Source organism: Lacerta agilis, chromosome 11 (genome assembly GCF_009819535.1).
Source record: "Lacerta agilis isolate rLacAgi1 chromosome 11, rLacAgi1.pri, whole genome shotgun sequence".
NCBI classification, from domain to species: domain Eukaryota; kingdom Metazoa; phylum Chordata; class Lepidosauria; order Squamata; family Lacertidae; genus Lacerta; species Lacerta agilis.
The window spans coordinates 54,014,604-54,040,996 of NC_046322.1; the positions used below are offsets into that span (position 1 = coordinate 54,014,604).

Below are 26,393 nucleotides of genomic sequence, written 5' to 3' on the forward strand. Positions count from 1 at the left end.
TACCTCAGGTTAAGAACTTTGCTTCAGGGTTAGAACAGAAATTGTGCAGCGGTGGCAGCGGGAGGCCCAATTAGCTAAAGTGGTACCTCAGGTTAAGAACGGTTTCAGGTTAAGAATGGACCTCCAGAACAAATTAAGTTCTTAACTCAAGGTACCACTGTATTCCATGATTTTAATGTGCCCAGCTGAATGTGGGCACTCTGGGATTTTTGAGTGGGTGCTGAGAGTGCCACCTCATCTGGTTTTTCTTCCCACCATGACATCAACCCCTACCCCAAATACAGATTTTCAAGTTGAACAGTAATACTTTTTTCCAGCTGAAAAGTGATAATGAGGGAAAAAAGTTCTTCAAAGAATGAAATAGCAAAAGGATATGCACAGTGCTTTTTTTTGGGGGGGACGCAGGGGTATGCATACCCCTAAACATTTTTTTAAGGGGAAAAAAAAGCACTGGATATGCATACACACACATGCAGAAATGAGACAGTGCAAACAAGCAAAACAGGACAGACCCAAGGAAAGAGTAAAATGATGGTGGTCAGAGTTTAGGAAGACGGGTGTTAAACAAAACAGAAGACGTTATTAAAATGGCAGAAACTAAGCACTCAGCTATACAGCTGCAAATAAAACATTTTAAGTGTGTTTGAAGTGCAATATACAATGTGACACTAGATAGCGATGGTGAGCCTTATGGAAAATTCAGTGTATTTTTTTAATGCTTTTTTTAAAAAAAGGATTTCCACAACGGTTTTTACATGTGTATAGATTCCACCCAAGTCTGGCAAGTTAAAGGAGGAGACAAAACTGAAAATGGAGATGAGAAAGGAAGACTGTTAAATATTCTGCAACAAAATATGTTTAAAAGCCTAGAAACTGAACCAAAACAGAGCACATAGGTTGAAAGGAAAAGTAGAAAGAAAACAAGTATCAAGATTGTGGCATGGTGACTGATGGAGAGATTATGAAAGCTTTTTTGTAAAAAAATCTTTCTTTAATGTAGAAAATGAGAATATCTTAGCAAAAATAGAAGACTTCTGAACAAAGCCTTTGAGTGGCAACAAGGTAAAGCATGCTTAAGAAGATAAAAGGAAGGAAATCCCTAGGACCAGACAGGAAACTTTACAAAGCATTTTAAATATTTAGCAATACTTAGAAATTTGCTTTTAATGAGACAGAGGGTGCCAGATGCGTGTCAAGACAGTCCCTATTTTAATGATTTTTTTGAACAGCTTTCAGGAATGTGGAAAATATAAATATGTTGTTAAAGAACCACATAATACAAATGAAGAGGAAAAGAAAACAGTAGGTCAATACTATAAACAAGAACCACAGTGAGCTATACTCAGCTTGGTTTTAGGTTCAGCAAGAAGTACAATCAAGATTTATTTATGTTCTTCTTGTAACATTTGTATCCTAGCTGGGCAGCATACTTGGTGCTATATTAATTTTAGGAATTTAATTTGCTGGCCAGTGAAAATAAGGGTGCAAGAATATATGCCAAACTGTCACACACACTGGAGCTTTATGCAAAACAGCTGGTGAATTTTGTAGTCAGTGGGGCTGGATTGGGGTTTATGTGCACTGTGTGTTGCACAGCACTCACTGTTTCATCGCACCTGTGCATCCTTTTGGACATACCAATCTTCATCTTTTTTTTCCCCATTCTTTGTATAGCAATTATTTGAACAGCCAACCACTGGTGCCCACCCACCCTATCCCCCAACAGGAGGAGGAAGAAGAGGGGAAGTATTTTAGGGATCCTTGTCTGCATTCATGTCACCATCATCTGATTCTGCCCCGATCTGAATGATATTTGTACCAAAATTTCATCTCAGCGCTGTAATTTAATACTACGACACTGTTAGGAGTAGAAAACAAAAACTTTCAAACATCATAGCCAATCAGGCCACGTTTGCCTATGATATCGCGGATGTAAGACTACATTAGCACTTCAGTAGTCACCAAGCCGTTTCTCAGAGCTTCCTTGGCAGTGAGCTGTTTGATGTGGCCAGACTGCATGCTCTCCAGCAATCCTTTCATGCCATCAATGGCCTGGAACCAATTCAACTTTAGCATAGTACCAAATAGTGGCCAGACGAGGCTTTGAATAAGTGATAGCAGCAGAGACAAGCTTGGGCCCTTGGGTGGTGATGGCCATCACCAGCTTCTGCGCAGCCTGCACCATCCCAAGAGCGAGCGGCGGACGAATAATCACACCCATTTCCACCTTCTCAGATCACTTGCTGAGACAACATCATTTGGCTATTCTAGTTATTATGACATGGTTCAACCAGCCAAAAACAGTGCCTTTGTCTGAATAGAATGAGGTAAAGGTAACTTTGGAGGACATCGTCTGCCATTAGGGGCCTGTGAATATTTCACAGATGAAAATTCCCCTCAAAGTAAAAAGGATCATTTGGGGGGATATGCTGGGTTCAAAAGACACTCATCCTGTGTTAGCCATCCTCAGAGCCCAATTCATTCCAAACTCAGCCTGTCTTAGACCCAGCCTGTGCCCATCATCAAATGGATTGTGCTTTTGCTTCTCTGTCCATTTAAATTTAAATTTGCAATTAATTAAAAAAATCCATGATAAAAAAGGCTTTCCATGCTTTCCATTCCCCCTGGAGTTCTTCACATGCCAACAATCTGTTTAGGAAAGTCCAGCAACATTCCAGAGCAAATTTTGGAGGCCTGTGAAAGATAAAAAGAGGGCAGGAGACAGGGTAATCGTGGAAGTCTGTTTTGGAAGTGGGGCATCAAGATGGCTATCATCCATCTATTACAGATCCTGGAACATAGATGTGGTTCTTATGAATGCAGTTTTCTGGGGTGCTGAGTGAAGCAAGTATGTTGTGCAGTTGAAAAGCACAAGAGAAGTGGCATTGAAACTATGCAATATAGAGAAATGTTGGTCTTTTTGGAAGGAACAGGTTGCTAAATGGGAACAGCTGAAATATGATTACTCAAATTCAGGTGTTAAGGAGAAAGCATTATGAAATGAAGATAAATTGCAGCTGAGTTCAACTAGCACAAGACAGATCCTAACAACAGGATATCAATAATGTATGTTTAAATGTAACTAAGGGTGGCATCCATAAGCCCATGCAAAACACTGATGAATGGCCCAAAATGACAACTCTCTTTCTCAAACAACTACTATACAATCCACAAGAAGGGAAGCTGAAGCATAACACTCACAAAATGGGCTTTTGTTGTTGTTGTACAGTCGTTCAGTCGTGTCCGACTCTTCGTGACCCCATGGACCAAACTCTCCACTATGACCTGTCCATAGCTTCCCTGAGTAATTCAAGCCCCTTCACCATGACAAGGCAATGATCCATGAAGGGGCAAAATGGGCTACAGACCTGCTAAACAACTAACACTGACCACTAGCCCATTCTCTCTATATTTCAACATACACATTGAATCAATTATGTACATCAGGACTGGGGGGAAATTTCCTTGTCAGAAAGCCTAGAAGGTGAAGAACATGCATAGGCAAACTTGGCCCTCCAGATGTTTTGGGACTATAATTCCCATCATCCCTGACCACTGGTTCCGTTAGCTAGGGATAATGGGAGTTGTAGTCCCAAAACATCTGGAGGGCCGAGTTTGCCTATGCCTGGTGAAGAATATTACTTACTGTGCTGCTCACGTCTCCCATGCACCTCTCAGCCAATGCACCATGTGGTGGATGCCCTACATTTACAAGTAAGCTGGCAGAAGTAGCATAGAACACCACACTGAGAACTCAGACTAAAGTGTCTAATATGATATATTCAAAATGCACTTCTTAATATGTATATTATTGTGTAAACGTTTCAATATTAAATACAAGTACTGATATTAACTACATTATTTATCAATAGTAGTTATGCTGCTGTGGCTGACTAGGAAACTGTAATGCTGCTTAGAAAAGTATGCATGAATGCAATTGGCTATCACATCATGGGATCTTTCCTCAGCCATTACTGAATGAAGCTTGGTCATAGGCAAACTGATAGACAAACATACCTACACCATTCTGTTCTGTTAAAGTACCATTAATTCTAAACCATTTTGTAAAAGGTTAGAACCCACAGATTGCCCGAAGTGTAGGCTGCACACATCAAGGTCCCTTCGCCCCTCAATAAAATATTTGAAGGGGCTTCCCCCCCCCCAAGTGATGGGCTTTGCCATTCAAATGGTGTGTGTGTGATCCATTATGTGAGGCAGGGCTTACCTGGCCCCGTACAATATTTTATTCAAGTTGGCACCCCTGCCTTGAGTAGCCACCCAATTATGTCTCCAGCTCTCATTCCCTTGCCAATGCTTTGAACCACTGGCCCTGTTGCTAACACAATCCATAAACTGTGTCACCATTTAGTGCATTATCTCAGGGTTCAGAAGTTAAGCTCAGCACTGATTGTCCTTTCATCTGACCACCACCCAGGTATATTGAAAATGATTCCTCAAGGCATCTCAGGAGATTCAATGATGTGAAACACAGAAGGTGGAAAAGATGTCTAGCCAGAAAGATGTTGTCACAATGGCAAGCTTTGAGGGTGGTAAGAACACTACAGAGAAACGTCTGCACTTCAAAGAATTCCAACAACATGCAGGGGAAACTCACCTTCTTGGAAAAAATGTCAATATGAAGGTATAAATAGCATCTAAAGCCAGTGAAAAGGACAGTGGTATTGGTGGGGAAACCCATGGAACAGAAAATTGGATAATGAATGTGAGGTTTTAAGGACTAAGCCAACATAAACTTTGGTAACGACTGTTAAATGATTAATTAATTCAGGCTAGTACTGCATACTGAACTAGTGTTAAAATATTGTTGTTATACCAGCTGTGGCCATAAATATAGCTGCTTTGCATTTCATCTGCCTGTCTGACATCCTCACCTTGCCAAAAGAAAGTGCAAAGAGACCAGAAGAAAGGGACCTAAGGCTACCAGAAAGAAAGCTTCCTGACAAGTAGATCTCTCTTCAGATTATTACAATCACAGTCTAGGACCTACACTTTCTTCTGTCTAGGCTACACTTGTGGCTTAGATGCAAGACCTTCCAAAACCAGATGCTCCTACAAACTTCTTACTATACATAATATGGTGCACCACACAAGGCAGCTAGGGGATAAATGGGGTTCACTGTGACAAAGACAACTGACAGGCAAGAAATAAGTTTATAACACCTGCACAATTGCCAAAAGTGAACCAAGTCATACATGCAACAGTGGAAATAAAAGAAGAAAAAGTTATGACTTATCACAAATGTTCAGGGAGCAATTTATAGCAGTAGAACCATGTTTGTGTCATAAAATGTGCAATTTTCCTTTTAAAGAAATTACAACTATCACTTAATTTTGATGGCTCTGGGTTGGATTCAGATGCCCAAATTCTAGGTGTGTGTGTGTGTGTCTTTTTCTAGAATATCAATTCACTCTGTGATACTAAAACAGTATGCATACCTAACTGTAAACATTTGTTTTACGACACAATGAATATTAAGTCCACACCACACAATAACACTGTGCAGTTCATACATGAACAAGATGGGAGATAGGAGACGTGAATCCCTGCCGCATGCTGTTGTTTACCTAAAGTCTGAACGTGAAATTTTGTGCATTTCAAACTATGATATGATTTGCAGGTTGGGCTCATAATATAATATGAATAGCTATAGCTGAATGGGAGCTTAAGTGGAGATAACACAAGTTCTCCTTCGGATTTTAAAAAGAAATTCAAAGAACAGAACAGGAAGTGCAAGTGATTCACACTTCCTGTCCCTTCCTCTCACAATATCCAAAATGGCCCTAGGGTGATAAGTTTGTGAAAGCAATGACATTAAATGTGAAACAGAAACTTTTCTTTAAAAAACAGCAACAGAACAATCAATTGTTTCTTATGCATGGTAGATTTAGGGCATCATTCCAAGAGGAATTATGAAAGATGCCCAGAAGAGGTTTTGAGTCAGAGATTATGGAACTCTGTTTACTCCGTATCACACAAATCCACTCCATTTATAAGGAAGCAGCCAGATGTTCTGGTGTAGAAAGCAAATAAACTGTGCATAGCACACTTAAACCAAGGAGGCTTTGAGATATAACTTTATCCTTATAAAGACAAGGTTTCTGGCTGAAAATATGCCAGTGAATATAAATAGATTACTACATTTAAAAGCCTGCAGCAACTACATTTTCAAGTGATTACAGCCATTTAGATTCCTCTAATGGTAACCGAAGTTTTTATATGCTTGTACACAGACACACACACACACACACACACACACAGAGAGAGAGAGAGAGAGAGAGAGAGAGAGAGAGAGAGAGAGAGAGATGCACACACAGACACAGGTGAACTGAAAGAGTGTTTGGGGGGGGGGGTAGTTTCCAGTAAAATTCCAAATGAGCTGACTACTAGAGGGCACTACTTCCTAAACTTTTGATGATAGCGTTACAGCTCTTGCAAGCATCCAACCAAACAGACTGTAACTGAGCCAGCTCCTCTGCTGAGCAGCCAGCAAGAACTCCAGATAAAAGGGGGAACAAGCCGCATGAAATGAAGAACAACAGCCTTTAAAGAACCCATCAGGGGGCTAATCCCAACTCTGACACATTCTTCCTATGCCTTGGCCAAGTTGCACAGACCAGGTTGTTGATCTCTTAAATTAGCTACTTGAATCGCAGCCCTTAGCTCCTGTAAACATCAATGTCAACTGCTGGTGCCGAGCTCTTCTGTCATTTTATATTGTAAACTCTATGAAAAGTTTAAAACATGATGAGATGAATTTCAGGGCCATGTTCAGTGGGACCAGGGAATTCTTCACATGCCTAATATATCTGCTATGCAGGTGGGGAAACATTGTTGGAGGCAGTCATATTCTGAAACATGACTGCCTCCAACTGTAGAGGCAGAGCATAGCTGTTAATGGTCAAAAACCATTCTGTTTCCAGCTATATAAGCTCCCAAAATATTCTTATAAAATGTTCCTCAGATACCTGGTGCCAAGATTAGGGCTCCTGCACTGTTGCTGCCAGCAGTAATAGCAGCAGGAATCTTAGATCACGTCCACATCATGCACTGAAAACACTCTCATACCACTTTACCAGTGATGGCTTCCTCAAAGAATCCTGGCCACTCTATTATAGCTGAAGAGAGTCTGTACTTGACTTTTTTTTTTAAGGCAGTCTCCCATGTGTCTCCTCTGAAACTCAGGAGAGCTTCCAAGCAGTTTATAATCTTATATAGTGGTTTGATGCTTAAAGGGGGGTGGGGAAAGAAGACAAAAGTTCCACAGCCCCTTAAAGTACCTCTCTGGATTGGACCCAAGTTATTATTGGCATAATTTATTGATCTGTCAGCCCTGCTAGCTACAAGGGTTCCTGACATAACCTTCAAGATCCCACAATGAAAAGCAACATGTAGAGCACCCAGGAAAATAAACTCTTAAGTATGCAGTAGTCTTCATTGTTTCAAAATTCTGTTGGAAGGAGGGTGTCTTTGCAATTGCTTCATAAACACCCCTAATTCTCATTGAGGTGATAAACATGTGTCTGGCTGAAACCTTCACGCGCCAGGTGGAGAATCACATGACTGAATGCGCTTTCATTTCTTGTACACACAAAAATGTTGCCTTATGGAAAAGGCCATAACTGTTCTCCCTGGCATCTAGAGGAAATGTATGGGGAATATTTGGAACCTGATCAGACAGAGGTGCTGTTGGTCAGCAATTCCTAGGTCCAGGAGTTTGGGAAGATAGCCTGTCCTGGACAGAGGTTTACGAATGTAGTGAAAACTATGCCTTACAAAGGAGGAATCATATATTGGTCCAAGAAGCAATGAACAGATCAGGCCTCAGAAGTAACCACAGCTCAGTAGCAGAACATGTGCATTGCATGCCAAAGGTCCCAGGCTCAATATTGGCATTACCTGTTAAAAGGATCAGGAAGCAGGAGAGCTGCTACTTGTCAGAGTAAACAATACTAGGTTAGTATTGTACTGACCAAATAGCCTGACCTAGTAATAGGCAACTTCCTATGCACCAGTAGCTAGCTAACTAGCTTCAAAACTTCCCAAAAAAATCTGAATCCAGTTACATACTAAAAACAATTAATAGGAAACACAGATTAATCAAGATATTTAACAAGCTGCAGTAAATGACTCTCCACTGAAATGCCTTTATAAAACAGAATTATAGCAGGCACACCACTCATGTGGAAAACCTGCACAAAATCCATCAAGAGAAACAAGGAAAGAACAGTGCTTTAAGGAAACACTTTCTCTAAATTGAAATATCATTCTCTCAACAGATGACCTTTTGGATTTGCTTGAAAGAAAGTATGTAACATCTGAAATAGACAGAATAATGGTGCACACAAAACTATGTGTGTCTGGCACACAGATGTTTGATCATGAGTTTGTCATATCTTTTTTTATTAGTATAGACTGCTTTAGTACCAGAGATTTTGGGGGGGGGGGAGTTTTAGCTTTTTCTTTCGGAGATCTTGGAGAAATCTGTAAAAGGTATCCATTTCAATGGGCTTGCACAAGATCATAGCGGTCTGTCCAACAATAAGTTAATGCCCCTCACCTTCTCAATGTTCTTCCATGCTAAAAGTGCCCTAGCTAAGAAGAAGCTATTACCATCATGGCTGGACTTGCTGTAGGTCTGAGATTGGCCTCCTCACACCAACACTTTGTGTTGCATTTTAATTGACATTTGTGCTGGTTTTTAACTGTTGTGTACTACATTGCTTGTCTGATCACAGGATAAAAATGTAATATATAGGTATATAAATCTAAATTACGTGTTGTATTGCAGCAGCATTTAATCAAGCTATAAATATATAATTAGTTTTATAATTGGGATTAATTTTCACTTCTTAAAAATGAAATACAAGAAAAAACCAAACTGCTACTTCAGCTCAGATATGGGGTAGTTTTGAGCCTTGGGTACACCAATTATTCAGAGATTACTGTTTCTCTTCCAACTTTTCCCCTTTAGACACTCACATACACAATCTCATCAGAGAACAGCAATAAATAGATGGAACTCTGCAAATGAAAAAAACTAACCAGTGTAACACGATATCCCAGTCATTAATGGGTCTTTCCATATGGAGCAACAACTTTCCCTAAGTCCATGTTAATGATTGGGGTACTTTATTGAATAACAGCTTTAAGATCATTATTGTTTTCCAGGATGCAAGATCATTGTCAGCCCAGATTCAACTTTTCCCATGGCCAGGAAATCATATGCCTCACCTCTGCTCCTTGCAAATAAATTAAGCTTATTATCATCACTTGGTAGAGGCGCAAAGTCTGCAGGAGAACAAAGGAGTAGCAAGCTAAGAAGAAGACTAAGATATGGTGTTTGCTTCAGTGTTCAGGGTTTCATTCCACCAGCATAAGCCTCTGCATCTGTAGGTTTCAAGCTGTGTGGTTTCAGTGGTAAGTTTCAAGGCCAAGGTTTTTGGGAAATGCTTGCTCATAGTTTCTCTGTTAAATGTGATACTGGCTCCACTGACAAGACTAATTGGAAGGAGGAACAGGGGGGAACCTCTAGCCCACAGGTCAAATTAGGCCCGCCAAGCCTTCCCACTTAGCTCACAAGGCCATTTTGACCAAGTCACACCCACTGGCCCATCACCTAACAATATATATAATATATGATATCTGGTGTGTGGCAGGTAAATACGTGGCAGGCCAAAGTGGGGTTGCAGGTACCACTGATCAGCAGCTGCTGCTGCAAAACCTGTGCACAATGCTAGCAAGCACCAACAGTTAGCTGGGGGTTTTCACTGCCCTGTACACAAAGCACCAATAATCAGCTGACCATTAAGGCTTACATATCACTGTTCACATAACCCCTGACAATCAGATGGTCATCAGGGGTTGTATAGTCTTGTGCACGGTGCTTAGCTTACTGGTGAGGCTTCCATGCACCGAACTATGCAAGAACATGTCACCAGATGTCAAAGTTATGTCAAAGTGACTGCCCGATGGACAGCTGTAAAATGTGGCCTATTTGGGATGGAGAAGAGAAGGATTTTGTCCACCAGTGGGATTCAGTTAAACACTCCAGCCTTATTAAATGTGTTTAGAATTACCAACTTATTTCTTTTTCCTAGTAGAAAACACAGCCATTGATATTATTTACTCTTCAGGCAGGGCTATATTTAACTGTGCAAATTGTCTGAACTCAGAACTGTGGAATCCTAGACCAGTGAAATTTTGATTACCTTGCCCAAGGACTCCAGTACTTCTTTATATATTTATTTATTTCTCCAGTAGTTGCAACAATTTCAATAGCACTAAGTTGATTTAACAGGCCTCTGAATCACACTGTGCCCTTTGCATTCAAAATATTGTGCTTTTCAAAAGTTCACATTTAGCCGTTGCATACAATATCACAGTGCACTTTCATTTTTCAAGCACTAACTGTTTTCAGCCTAAAACCATTCTTCTAATGGTTTTAAAATGTGCAGGTCCAAAGAAAGAACTGACCTCTTCAATTCAGAGGATAAGAAAGTATGACTCTTTGTTCAGCCCAGCCTTTTCTATTTCTTGTAAATGCTTCCAGAAACACTGCCAAAGATTTTAAACAAGACATGAAACATTAGCACCTGAGAACACCTATTTCATAATCCACAAGAAAACATTTGAAGAGCAAGTCAATATGAAAGTGCAAAGGAGCACTACACTAGGTCTAGTCACTGGAACTAGAAATTCATTTTAGAAATTAGTTTCATATACTGTATGCCCTAGTTTGTTGTTGCTTCGTGTTATTTTCCAATATTTCCATGCTTCTGTCAATATAATTCCTTCTTTATTCATTACTGAATGTTCATTTAGAAACATCTACAGAACAATCCAAAACCTCAGGCGAGAGCAGCAGGGCAGAACTTAAAACTGGATCCACTGCTATTCAAAGTCCTGCTGATCACACCACGCAGAGCAAAAGGGGGCTGTTTTAGGCATTTTTGTGGCACCCCTGTCTGAGAGATGGGCAAGCTTAGAATCCAGGAGGTTCATTGCCAGGACTGTTCCACCTGAGCCCTACCCCTGCAGTGTCCTGTTTTGAGTCCCGCAGGCATGGCCAAACTTGGCCCTCCAGCTGTTTTGGGACTACAATTCCCATCATCCCTAGCTAACAGGACCAGTGGTAAGGGATGATGAGGATTGTAGTCCCAAAACATCTGGAGGGCCAAGTTTGGCCATGCCTGCCTTAGGATAACTACCACTGGCAGGAACACCTCTGCCTGTAGCAGACACTCAGCTGTTGTTTCAGTGGGTGGAGCAGGAGTTTTTGCTTCCGTCTAACCAGAGGAGGAACACCTCTATCTCAGCAGTACAGACTGGGAGTTAGGATTGCTCTGGTGAGCTCTTTTTACACTGTCAGCATGACAGTGCTAAATACCAAAATATACTTTAACTTTCAAGCACTTCTCCAATTTGGATGCTATTTTATTTACAGCGGATTAATCTCTTTAAAACAAAGTGAGAGAAAAGCTGCTGCATGTATCATTTAGAGGCAGAACATACTGTAAACACAGCACCCACAAACACAAGCTCTGTTTCTTACCAGGTTTGTTGCAACTAGAATTATTTGCTAGAAACAAGCAAAATTTCACACAAAAAGTGAGTTGCGTGCAGCATTGAATGATGCTCTACACCCTTTACCCCAGCCAAGCTTCCTGGAGTCAGTCAGTCTGTCTCATCTGCAGTCATACAATAGACAGAGATTGTGAACACAAATTGTTCTGTAAGTTGAAATGTCAGTGCAGTCTGTCCCAGTCTTAAGGCTATAGGCATTTCTGCTTTACAAAAGACTTTAAGAAAGCATATTTTAAACAGTACTACTTGTATCAGGCAGTGAAAATACAACTTCAACATACTGAAGTTGTTAGGAGTATAAACTATTCATTCAAACATTAATTTAGTTTAGGTTCTCAGTGTCAGCAATACTGAGCCTTCCCAGGCAAGCTCACTGCAACATTTCTCCAACTTTCATGATCAATTTCTTATGCCTCTGAAATGGAGGCAATGTGGTAACAACCATATGAAATGTCCATGTGAAATCAATCATGTGAAATTCAATCATTTCAAATAAAATGAATATTTTTGAAAAGCCTATAAAGGCAGGTTCAGTGTTATGTTATTCACATGATAACGGCAATTTCCACTTGGTAAGCTTACTAAGTGAAATTACTAGAACGGTTGCCATGTGCTTAGTCCCCATGTGATCACTACCTCTTAAGCACATTAGGAAATTAATTGCTCAGAAACATCATACAAGTGGGTAGCCAATGCCATGCGCAATAGACACCACTTAAAGTGGTTAACTCATTAACACATTCTTAGAAATGCCCTGTTTCAAGGAATATCTGTTTGCCTTTTAAATCAAAAGAAAAAGCTACAGTATTTTTTTACGTTCTTTTTGTTGAAAATTACATCAAAATATTTAACTGCTCATAATGGTTTTTTTAAATTTTCTGAATCCAGATGTATCTGTTATATGTGTTATAAAATAAAACCCTCTTCAGGTATTCAGTACAGGAAGAGGCTCTCATCCATGAGTGGGGTGCCCCCACCCCCAGCACTGCTTCATGTACCATACCCTGGGCCAACTTGTAATCAGCTTCAGACTTAATGGTCTCTATATCCGGGGGGGGGGGGCTTTCTCTGCATGGATACACGTTCCCACGGAAGGAGCCCTATGGAGTGGGGCTAGTACATGGGACAGCACCTAGGGCAGTGATGGCAAACCGTTTAGAGACCGAGTGCCCAAACTGCAACGCAAAACCCACTTATTGATCGTGCCAACACGGCAATTTAACCTGAATACTGAGGTTTGAGTTTAGAAAAAACAGAGGTGCAGGTGATGTGGGAAATGTCCTCAGGCGCGCGTGGAGAGGGGGAGGGGAGTAGCCCAGCCCCGCGTCCCTCTGGCTTTCTAGTAATGAACTCTGGCGAACTCTGTGCTGGGGCGATGGCGTGCGTGCCCACAGAGAGGGCTCTGAGTGCCCCCTCCGGCGCGCACGCCATAGGTTCGCCACCAATGACCTAGGGGGGTTAGCTCACTCATGTATAAGTGGGCAGGAGCATGGTTTCATACTCATACACTTCCAACCAACTAGTTTCAGTACCAGGAATTGAGAAGTGTCAGAGAAGTGTCAGTAGAGCAAAGCAGAAAGCTTTATACTCCTATGAAAAAGACCAACGCATGGACCCTTCTGGGGCCCCCGGGACCTGCCCAGAAGCACTGGGCGCTGACACTGGCCATGTTGATAGTACACCAAGACTACACAGGTCAGTTTGGAATCAGGTATGGGGAAAATGGGCATGCTCACATGACTAGGACAGAAAAGAGAAATGAACGAGAGCACTTGAATCCTGAATTCACACCAACTGTAGAGAAGTAGGGAAGGGATAACAGGACTGATGGATAGGAATACTTTAATTCCTCCCATCCTCTGCACAACACAAAGCTGTGATAAATGTATTAAAAGCGGGAACAGAAGAGAATACTGCCCACTAATTTAAAATGTGGCCTGATGGTTACATTAACAGAACATAAAAAACCAAACATCAACTATGTACTTTTTTCAATGTCTGTGTCTCTATGTAAAAAAACCCAATTCATTCGAAAGCTCAAACAAGAGATGAAGGATGGAGTTTAACTATTTCCAATATATTATATATAAATGTCCAGTAGCACCTTAGAGACCAACTAAGTTTGTTCTTGGTATGAGCTTTCGTGCACATGCACACTTCTTCAGATTCTATTTCCAATAAGTGTGATCTTGGTTAAAAATGTATTAGAAATCCTTATTTTGGAATAAAATGCCTTTAGCACATTCCACACACAAAGACTTTTCTAGTCTGGCTACATTTCAGACACCCATCCACCCCACAACCCCCCACAAAAGCACATGGGAATGTTTTGCATCACAGTTGCTTGCTCCATCAGTCACATGCTGCACAAAAACTTCAAATGATTCTTGCCTCGTAACCATGCCTAATTTAATATGAAAGCCAGAATTTCTGCTCAAACTCTTAGAGACACTCAGCTGGATTACTGTATAATTTTTGCCAATACTTTCAAAATGGGACAGTGCTGGGGGGGGGGGTCCCACTCTAGTCTACTCCCATTGTTCCAACTAAGCCAAGATGGTAATAAATTCAACGAACTGGAAAAAGGCCACACTCGCTACACTAGCTTCTAAACTATTAGGGATAGCCTTGTAAGGGCATATTTAGCATTACACACATTTTCTCTTCCCCCCCCCTTTCAAACACACACACACACACACACACACACACACACACACACGAGTATTCAGATCTCCTGGAATCAACCAGCAATGCAACATACGCAGCCTGCCAAAACACTTATTACCTGTAACTTGAGGCACATGGCTTTAATGCCCTACTTTCTTCAGAAAGCCAATAAAGAAATCACTTTTCACACCAAGACAAACAGGTGCCTTCCTAGTGCCGTTTGTACATATGCAAAGCTTTGCTTTATTTTCCACCCCCACATCTCACTCTCTCTCTAAGCCAACACACAAGAAGAGTTGGAGCTTAAACTATTTTTTGTTCCACTAGCTATTGGGAACTCTTCATTTCAACCTTATTTGTGTTTTCCACAACGTGGTGTACAAGTAATCATGTTAAGGAAATCAGCTACACCCGCTTGTCCAATCAGGCTTGTCTTTCTAGTCTTGTCTCCTAGCATAAACGAACTGGTTGAGATTTGATTTCCATATGAATGGGGCCAAATCCAGCCTTCTCAATTTAATAAATCAGACACGAGAATCCTCTATGTTTGCATGCAGAGAGAACAAGAACAACTAGTCACAACTTTCAGTCAGCTGGATTTAGGAGTTCATATCACTAGCATACAATCACTCAGTATCATTTTAGCCAATAAGTGAATCAATGCGTAAAACACCTCCATTAAAAAAATGTTGTATGCTGAAGGGTTTGCAAACTGTCTGTAGTGCCCAAATGGCTGTCTTCACACATCTGACAAGGGCATTTGAGTTGCAGTTTGATAACCCAAAAGCAAGATATTGAATTGTGGGTCAAACTACACTTTACATTAAACACATAGTTGTCCTTAACTTCAGGGTTTATAGCAGGCATGAGAGTTCCCTGGCATGGAGCGTTGCAGAGGTTTTTTTTTTTAATTTTTCCTCTCCAGTGTGATCCCCATCAGAATTGTCCCCATGCCTACTATTACATTAAGTGGGAACCTGCCCTCCCCCCCACCAAATAGCAGGTGTGGGGAGCTCAATTCAGATCAAGAGTGCAGTAAGTACAGGAGACTAAAGTCCTCTTTCCCCTCATGCTATGGGCCTGATCCAAATCACAGCCCCCTATTTGCAAAAGAAAAATCCTGTACTTAAAAGGAAGCTATGTGAATAACGTAATGTCTAGATGGCCCCGAGCTTGATAAAGAATGCCATTCCACTAATGAGATGTTTACTAAAGACCCACACACTTTGCTTTCAAGGCCATTATTTTCTCTACAATAAAGTTACCTCAGTAAACACAGATCTTGCCCATAAAATATAATCTAATGCACAAATTTATTACACCAGACGTGAATTTGGGGGGCGGGGGGAAAGATAAAAGTACAGATCCAGGATGGAGCAGTAATTGCATGTAAACAAGAAAGGAAGGAACTGTTTCTGATACTCCTGATTCAAGCAGGAAGGGTTGCAACAAAGCAACCTCAGGAGTTTTGCTTTATTTGGGATTCTGACATCAGTCAAAAGACATAGAGAGCTAAATACTTTTCAACTTCCCAGTACATGAGAAAATCAAAATGGATAGATATACTTCTAGAAAATCTAAAAAAATAATTATAAGACTGCTCCCTGATCTGCAATAGACAAGAGGCAACAAATGAAAAGACAATCTACTTTCAGTCACTGGAACTGCACCATCTCTATTTTAAACGAACACTTCAAACAAATTTCTACGTGGGATGTTTGTAGGCAATAACTGATGTACAAGATAGGCAACAGAACTTGGAAGTCCAAAATATGTTTTCGTCATCACCCTTTCATCCTCCCTTCCTAGGAGAAGAAAAACCAATGTGGGAAAGTTTAACAGTGTTACCCAATACTACTTAGAATTAACATTATTTATGATAAAAGGAGTGCCTGATCACCTCATCTGTCTCCTGAGAAATCTCTATGTGGGAGAAGAAGTTACAGTTAGAACTGGATATGGAACAACTGATTGGTTCAAAATTGGGAAAGGAGTACAACAAGGCTGTATATTGTCTCCCTGCTTATTTAACATATGCAGAATTCATCATGCGAAAGGCTGGGCTGGATGAATCCCAATCCAGAATTAAGATTGCCGGAAGAAATATCAACAACCTCAGATATGCTGATGGCACAACCTTGATGGCAGAAAGTGAGGAGGAATTAAAGAACCTTTTAATGAGGGTAAAAGAGGAGAGCGCAAAATATGGTCTGAAACTCAACATCAAAAAAACTAAGATCATGGCAACTGGTCCCATCACCTCCTGGCAAATAGAAGGAGAAGAAATGGAGGGAGTGAGAGATTTTACTTTCTTGGGTTCCATGATCAATGCAGATGGTGACAGCAGTCACGAAATTAAAAGATGCCTGCTTCTTGGGAGAAAAGCAATGACAAACCTAGGCAGCATCTTAAAAAGCAGAGACATCACCTTGCCGACAAAGGTCCGTTTAGTTAAAGCTATGGTTTTCCCAGTAGTAATGTACGGAGGCTGATCGCCGAAGAATTGATGCTTTTGAATTATGGTGCTGGAGGAGACTCTTGAGAGTGCCATGGACTGCAAGAAGATCAAACCTATCCATTTCGAAGGAAATCAGCCCTGAGTGCTCACTGGAAGGACAGATCCTGAAGCTGAGGCTCCAATACTTTGGCAACGTCATGAGAAGAGAAGACTCCCTGGAAAAGACCCTGACGTTGGGAAAGACTGAGGGCATAAGGAGAAGGGGACGACAGAGGACGAGATGGTTGGACAGTGTTTTCGAAGCTACCAATATGAGTCTGACCAAACTGCAGGAGGCAGTGGAAGACAGGAGTGCCTGGAGTGCTCTGGTCCATGGGGTCACAAAGAGTCGGACATGACTAAACGACTAAACAACAACAACATGATAAAAGGGATATAATGCATCAAACATAAGCAATGTAATTTGATGATCGGATAAGCCATATATATCCTACTGATGTTTTAATTAATGAATCATTCCAACTTATGGATTCTAAACACAAAGCAGCTGGGAAAGGTAGACTGGCAGAGATTGTGCTGAATTAATGGCAACAGGGCTGACAACTGAGGAAGGGGAGATATGAGTTGGACCCTGGTGGATCCACCTCCACTTCCACAGCCCAAAGAGCTAGAAGATATACAGCGAGAAATGCATGTCTTCTTTTCTGGATAGAAGATATTCCTGCTCAAGTTAAGATATATGAAAATAGAGAAAACTTCAGGTAGCCCAGTTTCCTGTTTAGATTGCCAGCAGCTACACTGAGCATGCTTCCAGACATTTGATGGACATAATTTGCACACTATCAGAGCAGTCCTGTTGGAAGTTCAAAAGCGTTGTAATGGATGAGATGTGGACATCAGTCATAAAGCCTGGTCCTCAAGACCACAGGCACCATGTTGCCCTGAACTCATACTGTCTTGCTAAGACAGGAAGAATCACACTTAATCTAAAATTCTGGAATAGCCTCAGTACTGGCAAACCTACCTACAGAATGGCCTGCAATGTCCTACTTATGGCTGGGGTGAATTAATTTCCCACTGCTAGCAACACATTCTCTCACCTTATAGGACCAATTAAAGACCTCTGCAGAGGCCATGTGTGGTTCTTCCCCACTCCTGGCATCTTCTCTATTTTCTGCCACTTACCTGAAACTCTACACCAGCCTAAGGGGCAGCAACATCTCAAAAGTTTTATAAAGAACAAATGTGCTTCTAGACTTAAAGGCATTACCCTAAACTAGGTCTCCTAGAACAGCTATTTGCATATATGAAATATGCTTATATGTAATAGTATTAAGGCACAATCATGCATATGATTAATAGTTTTTCATGTTCTTATATAAATGTAACTCATTAAAATGTCTCCAAAGAGAGGAACCACCAAATAAAAAGGATGTACTGCAGCAGAGCAGCTAATTTTTCCTTCAAATAAAAGACACAACACTTCTGTTGTCTTTATTTCTTTGGAAACCTTGTGTTTTACATTAGGTGGCCTTAATCTTTCGCTTTGCAGGAGGGAAATGGCTGCTGGCAATGAACCACACTAATTAAGTGATGCAATTCTATGTAAACTTCAAGCTACTTCCAACACATGGCCATGCTGGTTTGTATTTTCTGAATTTAAAAAAATGGCCATCTCAGATTTATGTGTATGTAGGTATGCGCATACATGCATGTGAACACATAATAACTAAGTATTTCAATAATACCCCAAAGGGTGTTCAAAACTGTTTCGCTGATGATGCCATTAGGCGCAACATAAATTTGGGACTTGTTTTCTTAAGAGCTATAACCCTGTGAAGTACCTTTAATTGCAACAGAAAGTCAGATATAGTTAAAAAGAAGTGAACCAAAAAACAACATCTACGTTTAATCTTATAGATCCATCCATATTGTGAACCTGGTGTTAAGCCTGTTACTCATGTACACACTTTTATAGCACCTTGTTCTTCCACGTTCATCTGATTAGAGTAACTGTAAAGGAACCAAGGGCAACTGAGAACCAACCTACACACTGTGAACTATAACACAGAACATGCCCCCAAAGGGCTACAGCTTCAGAATACAGATGAGGAGATGCATCTTTGAATGCTTCCCCTTGTCAAAACCTCTCTACCTATGGGAAGTTGCCATATCAGGAAGAAAACCTTTAGCCTTGACTTTTATCTGATCTGAAGAGAAGTTTGTTGTTGTTAAGTACAGTGGTACCTCGGGTTACACACGCTTCAGGTTACATACTCTGCTAACCCAGAAATAATGCTTCATGTTAAGAATTTGCTTCAGGATAAGAACAGAAATCGTGCTCTGGCGGCGCAGCGGCAGCGGGAGGTCCCATTAGCTAAAGTGGTGCTTCAGGTTAAGAACAGTTTCAGGTTAAGAATGGACCTCCGGAATGAATTAAGTACGTAACCAGAGGTACCACTGTAGAGGGGAAAGAAACTATCAAATGCATTCTGAACAGATATGGTGTCAAGATGACCAGAGGCATACTTCGGTCCCTTGCACTCTCGGTAAACAGTTGTATCAGCACTACCCTCCAGGGAAAAAAAATCAGCTTATTGCAATAGCCACATTAGAAATTGCTAATTTTATGAGGTCCAAAGACTTGAAGTGAGGGTGGAGTGAAGGCAAGGTGAGGAAGAAGGGCAACAACAAAAAATGCACGCCTTTGTGCTGAGGTTTGAGAAGAATGGGAAACGTCTCCTGTATTTGCTCTCGCTGCGACAGCAGCAACACACCGCCACACACAAACACACCATACACTTCATAGTCTGATAGCTGACTTCGGCACAGGCACGCACACATACAGGCCTGTGTCCCTGGCAAAGGCCCGTTTCACCAACCCCTAGGTATGCCTCAGGAGATGACTATGCCAAGTGGTAACTCTGAACTATGACTGAGATATCTGCTGTAAGCTTCCCCTCCAAAGGTTTCTGAACAGCTTTATTACATACTATAATTTTACTAATGAGCCCAAAACAGTGTGCTTTTCAAAATATGAACTATTGAATGCCGACACATTTAACCAGCATCACATGTATGTAATAATTAGACTATTCCTCTTAAAAAAGAAATACCGCATTTACTCAAATCTAATGCTCACCTGTTTTGGCCAAATTATGTTGCAAAAATTAAGGTGCACCTAAGATTTGATGGCACATTTACATTCGCCAGCAAACACTTTTTTTGGTTTCAAGGTTCTGAAAGTTGAGGTGTGCATTAGATTCAATGGCACATTAGACTCGAGTAAATATGGTATACCAAAATGCCACATGGATTAGATGTAAAATGCCTTAAAATCTACTGTGTTCAGTGCAGAATGTGGAGACTCTGCAACATGCAATATCTAACAAATATATAGCATATTAACTCTTCCTTTTATTTTTCTTTCATATTTCTACACACAGAGAAAATACCTTTATTTTGTTAACCTCTTTAATATGATGGCTAATCAAGTATCCCACTGTTCGTGAAGTCAAAGGACAACTAAATGCACAAATTAAGAAGTCCTCCATGTTCCAAACAGTTTTGTTGTTCTTTCAAGGGTCATTAATCTTATAATATGCCCATTAGCCCTTTCCTAGAATGCTTTTCTTACATTCATTAATAACAGCTCTTTTGTACATGGGTAATTTATTTGACCGCTGAGTTTTAAATATATTTGTCAACCATTTATTTAATTTCATTTTTTGCTCCTCCCTTCGCATTTTTAGATTAACATTTTTAAAATGTACCTATTAATTTTATAAGCTGCCTTCTCAGCCTACACAGGCCCTCAGAGCTGCACTAGACTTTTCTCTATGACGAGTTGTGGAGAGAAATTTAAAGGGCGAAGGACAGAAGTAGCAGGCTATGTATGAAAAAAATTAAAGAGACAACAGGGGATGGGAAAGGGAACTAATAAGTAGAAACAGTGATATTAGATTAGAGAAGCAAATGCAAGGAAAAGGCACAACAAATATAAGAAAGTTTTAAAAATAATAATAGGGGGGAGTCAAATGAAATGGGAAAGTAAAAGGGGGGGATTTAAGTATCTATGTGTGAGAGGCAAAAATAAGTAAAATCCTGGGGCAGGACTTTGAGTGGAGTGAAGCATAAGGAAGCAAAATAAAGAGGTGTAAACCAGCTAATTATCCAAAAATTGTCTATCTCCAGCAGTTCATTACATGGTTTGGCATCTATTTAGGCGGACACTGCCCAATGGTTGATATCTTCAGGGCTTTGTTTTAAATCCAAAAGTGAATTTTGATTGTTGAAAAGCCAAATTTACTTAGTTGTTGTAAAACTATTTCCATAATGGAATACCTTTTGCTCCACGCAAAGAAATGTTACCTGACATAGAGGCTTCATGCTCAAGACGCATCAGTGGCAACTTTGATTTCATGGTCAGATGAGATCGGGCGTAAAAAACAACAACCACCAAACAAACTTTGATTTCATGGTGTCTCACACAGGTTAGTAACGGCAAAAATAATTCATCAAGTACAGGTAATGTGATTATCTTGTCACGATTATAAAGGAACGGCACATGATGGGGAGCGTTAAGTCAGAGAGAATACAAAGGACTTTTACAGCAAAAACGGCCAGCACTGTTCAGTCTTTCAACTGTATTTGTGTTGAGCCCATAACTGCTAGTATCTTTTTTGAATGCCCTGAATCTATTTTTCTGACCAGCTTCTTGTCTGCATCCCCCCACAAAAATGACTGCCTTTATACACCATAAATTTGGAAGTTTTAATGCAGCATTTGCCAGGGAGAGTGGGACCTTCATGACTGCGGCACCCAGCATGTGGAATTCCATATACGGGGAAATTAAGTTTGTGCCTGAACTTTGCCAGTGTCCCATCACTGCCTGAAGACTTTCCCAGTGAGCCTTTGATTTGCCTGCTACCTCATTTGTTTCACTTAGTCATGGCTCTTCTTTGAACATTAATTTTAATATTCTGTTCCCACTTTTCTTCTAATTCCCACCCTCCAAATCAATGGATTTTTTTTTAGTGCTGGCCTTGTGTAGTGTAATGCTTTTAAAAAAAACACAAACAAACAAACCCAAGAATTATTTTTGTCACCTCTGTTTTTAGAGAGAAAAGCAGGATAAAAAAAATATTATATAAAGAAATAAAGATCATGCTGCCTTGTTGTTGTTGTTGTTTAGTTGAGTCCGAGTCTTCGTGGCCTCATGGACCAGAGCACGCCAAGTTGTTGTCTTTGTCCATGGGGTTTTCTTGGCAGGGATACAGGAGTGGCTTGCCAGTTCCTGCTCCAGGTGGATCACGTTTAGTCAAAACTCTCCACTATGACCTGTCCATCTTGGGTGGCCCCGCACGGCATAGCTCATAGCTTCTCTGAGTTATACAGCCCCTTCGCCACGACAAGGCAGTGATCCATGAAAGAGCATGCTGCCTTGACACCCAACAACAGGTTGAGAGAGCATACTCCTTAATCTCAGTGTTTGGGGTGTAATACAAATTATTCCATTTAAAAAAACCCTTCTATTTCAAGCAGTTGGCTTACAAAATGGCAACCAAATCACATGGAATACCTGAATGCCTTAGGTTGCAATCGCAATAATATCTACTGGGAATTAAGTCCCACGGAATAAAATGGGGCTTTTTCTAAGTTAAGATGGTTTAGGATTGTAGCCTAAATGAAGCAGAAAGATTGTTCCTGGGTCTGAGTAGCAATGCACATCAGTTCTTGGAGTTTGTGAACTGTAGGTTCCAAAGTCACTTCAAGTATGCAAACATTAAAAACAGCAGCAGGTATTTGGTGTGAATTCCAGCACACACAAAAATCTGAACATTTTCATTTAATTTTCTTGTGACAAAGAAGAGCATATCCAGAAGTCAACAGTGCGTTGAAGTATCACCAGTAACATTAATGATTCTGGAACTTGACGAAGCATTAGTTGCTTCTTGTTAGTATTCGCTGCAATAATTACAATATTTTACTAATTTTATCTGTACAAAAATGCTCCAGTATCTTAGAAAACAAACTTGTTTATAGTGACAGCAGGCAGAAGCTGTATTTCCGCCTTGGAAATACAAATCCATTTCTGCGTATGTGCTAAATAAGTAATATCCTGGCAGACTGCAATTTAATATTAGCAAATCGATTGAGAATCAGAGGATCATTCCCTCACATCTTTTATCACAAAAATGAAACTGAACTATAACCATCCATTTCCTCAGTTCTTCCATTGTCCATCTTCCACCACTACACCACAAGGAGCTGTACAATCCGCAAACATTTGTCGAATACAGTAATGCCCATACTAAGGCAATATAACCCAGGAGTTGGCAGCCATACTATCAGCAAGAACTTGGCTACAAAACGAGCCATGAATCATCATGCTGCAAAGTAACACATTGCCTTTTTAATCCTTCCAAAATAATAAGGAAGGAAGGAAGGAAGGAAGAAAACCCAAAAGCCTTTTTCTAAAAAGAGAAAAAATAGTTTTGCAGAAGTTCTAGCGTGTTTCAACATTGGATTTTTACTACTAAGTGTTCTGAGAAGCGGTTTTGTTTTTTAAGCCATTCAACACACAACAAGATACTTACTCATCAATCTACACTGCACAACAATAGCTCAATTCACAAAACAGTTAAGTCACTGTCTTTGGCTTGGGTCCAAAAAACTCATGGCAGAAGGGGTGAGTAGGACCCCTCCTTCCCTGGAAGCCTCCGCCCCCTCCAAAAAACAGCTTCTCCTGAGGGTCAGAGAACCCTACAGAATGGGGTGAGTTGGGCCATGGTGCAGGTGTTTGCAGAGGACATGGGGTTTGCTGAAAATCAGGCGGAGGCATATTCTGTGCGCAGAAAAACCAGTAAGACTTACATGTAAATGTGTCTAGGAAGGGGCTGCCAGCTACACTTACTTCCATGGCGCTTAGACTAGGGAGTAAATCCCACTGAAAGGTGGGATTACGTCTGAGTAAAACATGCACAGGATTGTGCTGCAAAACCACCTTAAATCAAAATATTTCAGCTTAACTAGTCATGGACTAGGCCATCCATAACTAATATCCTGGCAAACATATAGCACAACTCAACGTATTTGTGGCAATACTATTTGCTGAAACAGGAAATGTTATTCTAACTAACTAACTAACTAACAAATGTTACTCAAACTAATAAAGCACCCACCAGGCAATACTTTCATGCTTTCCTTAAACCCTTCCAAATTCTGAGTGTACAATCTGCTAAGAACTGCTTACAATAGTTGTGCTATTTTTATTTTTTAATTTGGACTTACATAGAAGCAGGACTGGATTGCACCATACTTGTTGAACACCTTAAAGCTATACATGCAGCCACCAATAATTTATTTCTGTCTATTTTGAAACCTGCAGTGTACCTATTTGCTACATTCTTCATTTCTGTATCGCTAAGACATCGACCAGGCTTGTTCTCAAAAGCAGAAACATTTTATCTGGGTGTATAAAGAGGCAATTACAAATTACTGAGAAGGCGCTCATTTTCTCTAAAAACTATCTCAAATGCTCTCCATTCCACCAGGACAGCACAATGAGTATGAATGCAGTGTATCAAACAGTTATTCTATAGAAATATTGCTAGACAAAATGATACTTCATCCAGCAAATGCTTACACAGACTTATTGGTTTATGTTGTACTGTTTCCATATCGTTTAAAAGTTTTTTACTTTAACTTCTTGGGTTATTATATAGAATAAATGCCCACTTGGAGCCCATACCTTTTGGAAACCAACTTCTTCGCATCCTCTCTTCCTTTTGCTGCTTTTTCTGGCTCTCTGATTTACTTGAATCCATTTTACAACCTACAGGTCAAAATCACAGAGCTTTTCTTAAGAGGAGGCAACCTGAGTACAACTATTCAGCATGAGTAAGAAACTATAAACAGACTCAAGACACATTTTTCCATTGCTTCACCGGAAAAGGAAAAGAAGAGGAAAATGGAGGGGGGGGTGAAATGCACTTTTCCAGTCTGCAGTATCATGCTCTTGGATAATCCATTTAGCCATTTGTGCCTGGTCTAAAGATATTGCCCCCCCCCATCTTAATGCAGTAAATTGTGTGTGTTGCACTCTTACTCAAAACAAAGAAAAACCAGGCTATATCAAAACAGTTTGTTGTATAGCCACAAAATTCTAAGAGCTTTCTAAAAACAACTACTGGGAAGCAAGTGCCACTGACTTAATGGGATTTTTCTTTCCAAGTAGCGTCTATGGGTCTGGCTTCACTTTTTTAAAAAATTAAAAAATGGTGCCCATTCCTCACACCTTCAGCCTCACCTAATAGATTCACTAAGGCACACTTGTATTATCAGAGTTAATTTAAAGGAACAGCAGGTTTTAAAGTGACACTCTTCTTTATATAAATTGAGGGGAACATTACAGAGCAAAGACTCAAGGCAGGCACGGAAAGGAAAAACAACAGTAAGCCTAGAAAATACTGTTATGAACCAAAATAAGCGTGTTACCTCTTCGTTCACTTGCTGGGCTAGCCGACAATCCTGCCAAGCCTGACTCTCTTCCAGCAAAGGCTAGATGGGAAAGACAAATAAAGTGCAAGTTTACTGAGGTTTTCTAGGTTGCAGCTCGCTTGGGGGGATGCGATCGGCTCTCTCCTTGCCCCTCGCCTCCAAATTCCCCAAGATTGGATGCACAGATTTCTTTTAGAAGGCTCCCAGATCTGGTGCAAAAACTTTCACCGCTCCGCTTCTTTATTTACCTCTGGCGCAGCAAACCAAAAGAGCTCGGGAACCGGGCTATTTAGTCCCTCTCACCTAGACATTTCCCAAGTCCTAGCCTAGCCCACCTCTTTCTCGTTTCTTTTTCACTACGAGGGAAAGGCGGGCGTGCAAGGAAGCGCTACCTTGACTCGACCAGCAACTTCCCCGTGCTCCGTTTGGTGCTTCTTCCTCCTATTTGCACGCGCGAAGGTTGGGATCTGGTTGCATTCGCCCTGGGCGCAACAGCGCTTCTGCGAGCAGCGCTGGCCGAGAAATTCTTGCTGTGTTAAGGGATGGCTATGGACGCCCCTTCTCGATGCGAACACGGGCTGCAAAGAGCGAAGTGCCGTCGTGCCTCTTTTTGCAACGCAACACAAGGGACCTCCTTAGGAAACGAAACACCTACGAGAGAAGGAGGGACCCCCCCCTCCCCGCGCCCGCGCCCGCGCCCGTCTTCGTGTTCCAGCCTCCGAGATCAGAGGAGAGGAGGAGCTTGCCTTAAGGGTATACGCAGAGACCGATCGGCTTTGTTCAACCCGTCGCCAAAAGGTACGGGGGGGGACTTACTCTCGAGCCGCTCGCTCGGCAGTCGCGGCTCACGTCACTATTCAAATGTAATAGCGTCCGTCTGTCTGTCTCCTCTGCGCCCAGCTCCACTTGCCTTGCGTAAAATGCTCAAATTGAAATCATTCACTGCCAGCAAACTGCCCACCCTCTTCTCTCCGAAGTTTCCCTAAAACTGCGTGCAGACGGCAGGTTGTCGGTTCTTCCTTGCACGCGAGGATTGAGCAGAGTCAGTGCGTTAAGCCTGGAATACATTGTGCGGTCCAGGCCGAACTAAACAGAGAAATCCCCGAAAGTGAACACGCGCTGCCTTCGCCACCTAACCAGGGGCAAATCTCTCTCTCTCTC

The 26,393-nt window shown here is 41.1% G+C and overlaps 1 protein-coding gene across 1 annotated transcript in view; it reads right to left on the reverse strand.

The window, feature by feature from the left end:
* AOPEP (aminopeptidase O (putative)) overlaps positions 1 to 26,393 on the reverse strand; it is a 171,106-nt gene that overhangs the window by 52,439 nt on the left and 92,274 nt on the right. The window contains exons 12-13 of the mRNA XM_033164197.1: positions 25,230 to 25,292; positions 24,484 to 24,567 (exon numbers count right to left, since the gene is read on the reverse strand). Coding sequence (XP_033020088.1) covers positions 24,484 to 24,567; positions 25,230 to 25,292 — 147 coding nt within the window. The remainder of the gene's footprint in view (positions 1 to 24,483; positions 24,568 to 25,229; positions 25,293 to 26,393) is intronic.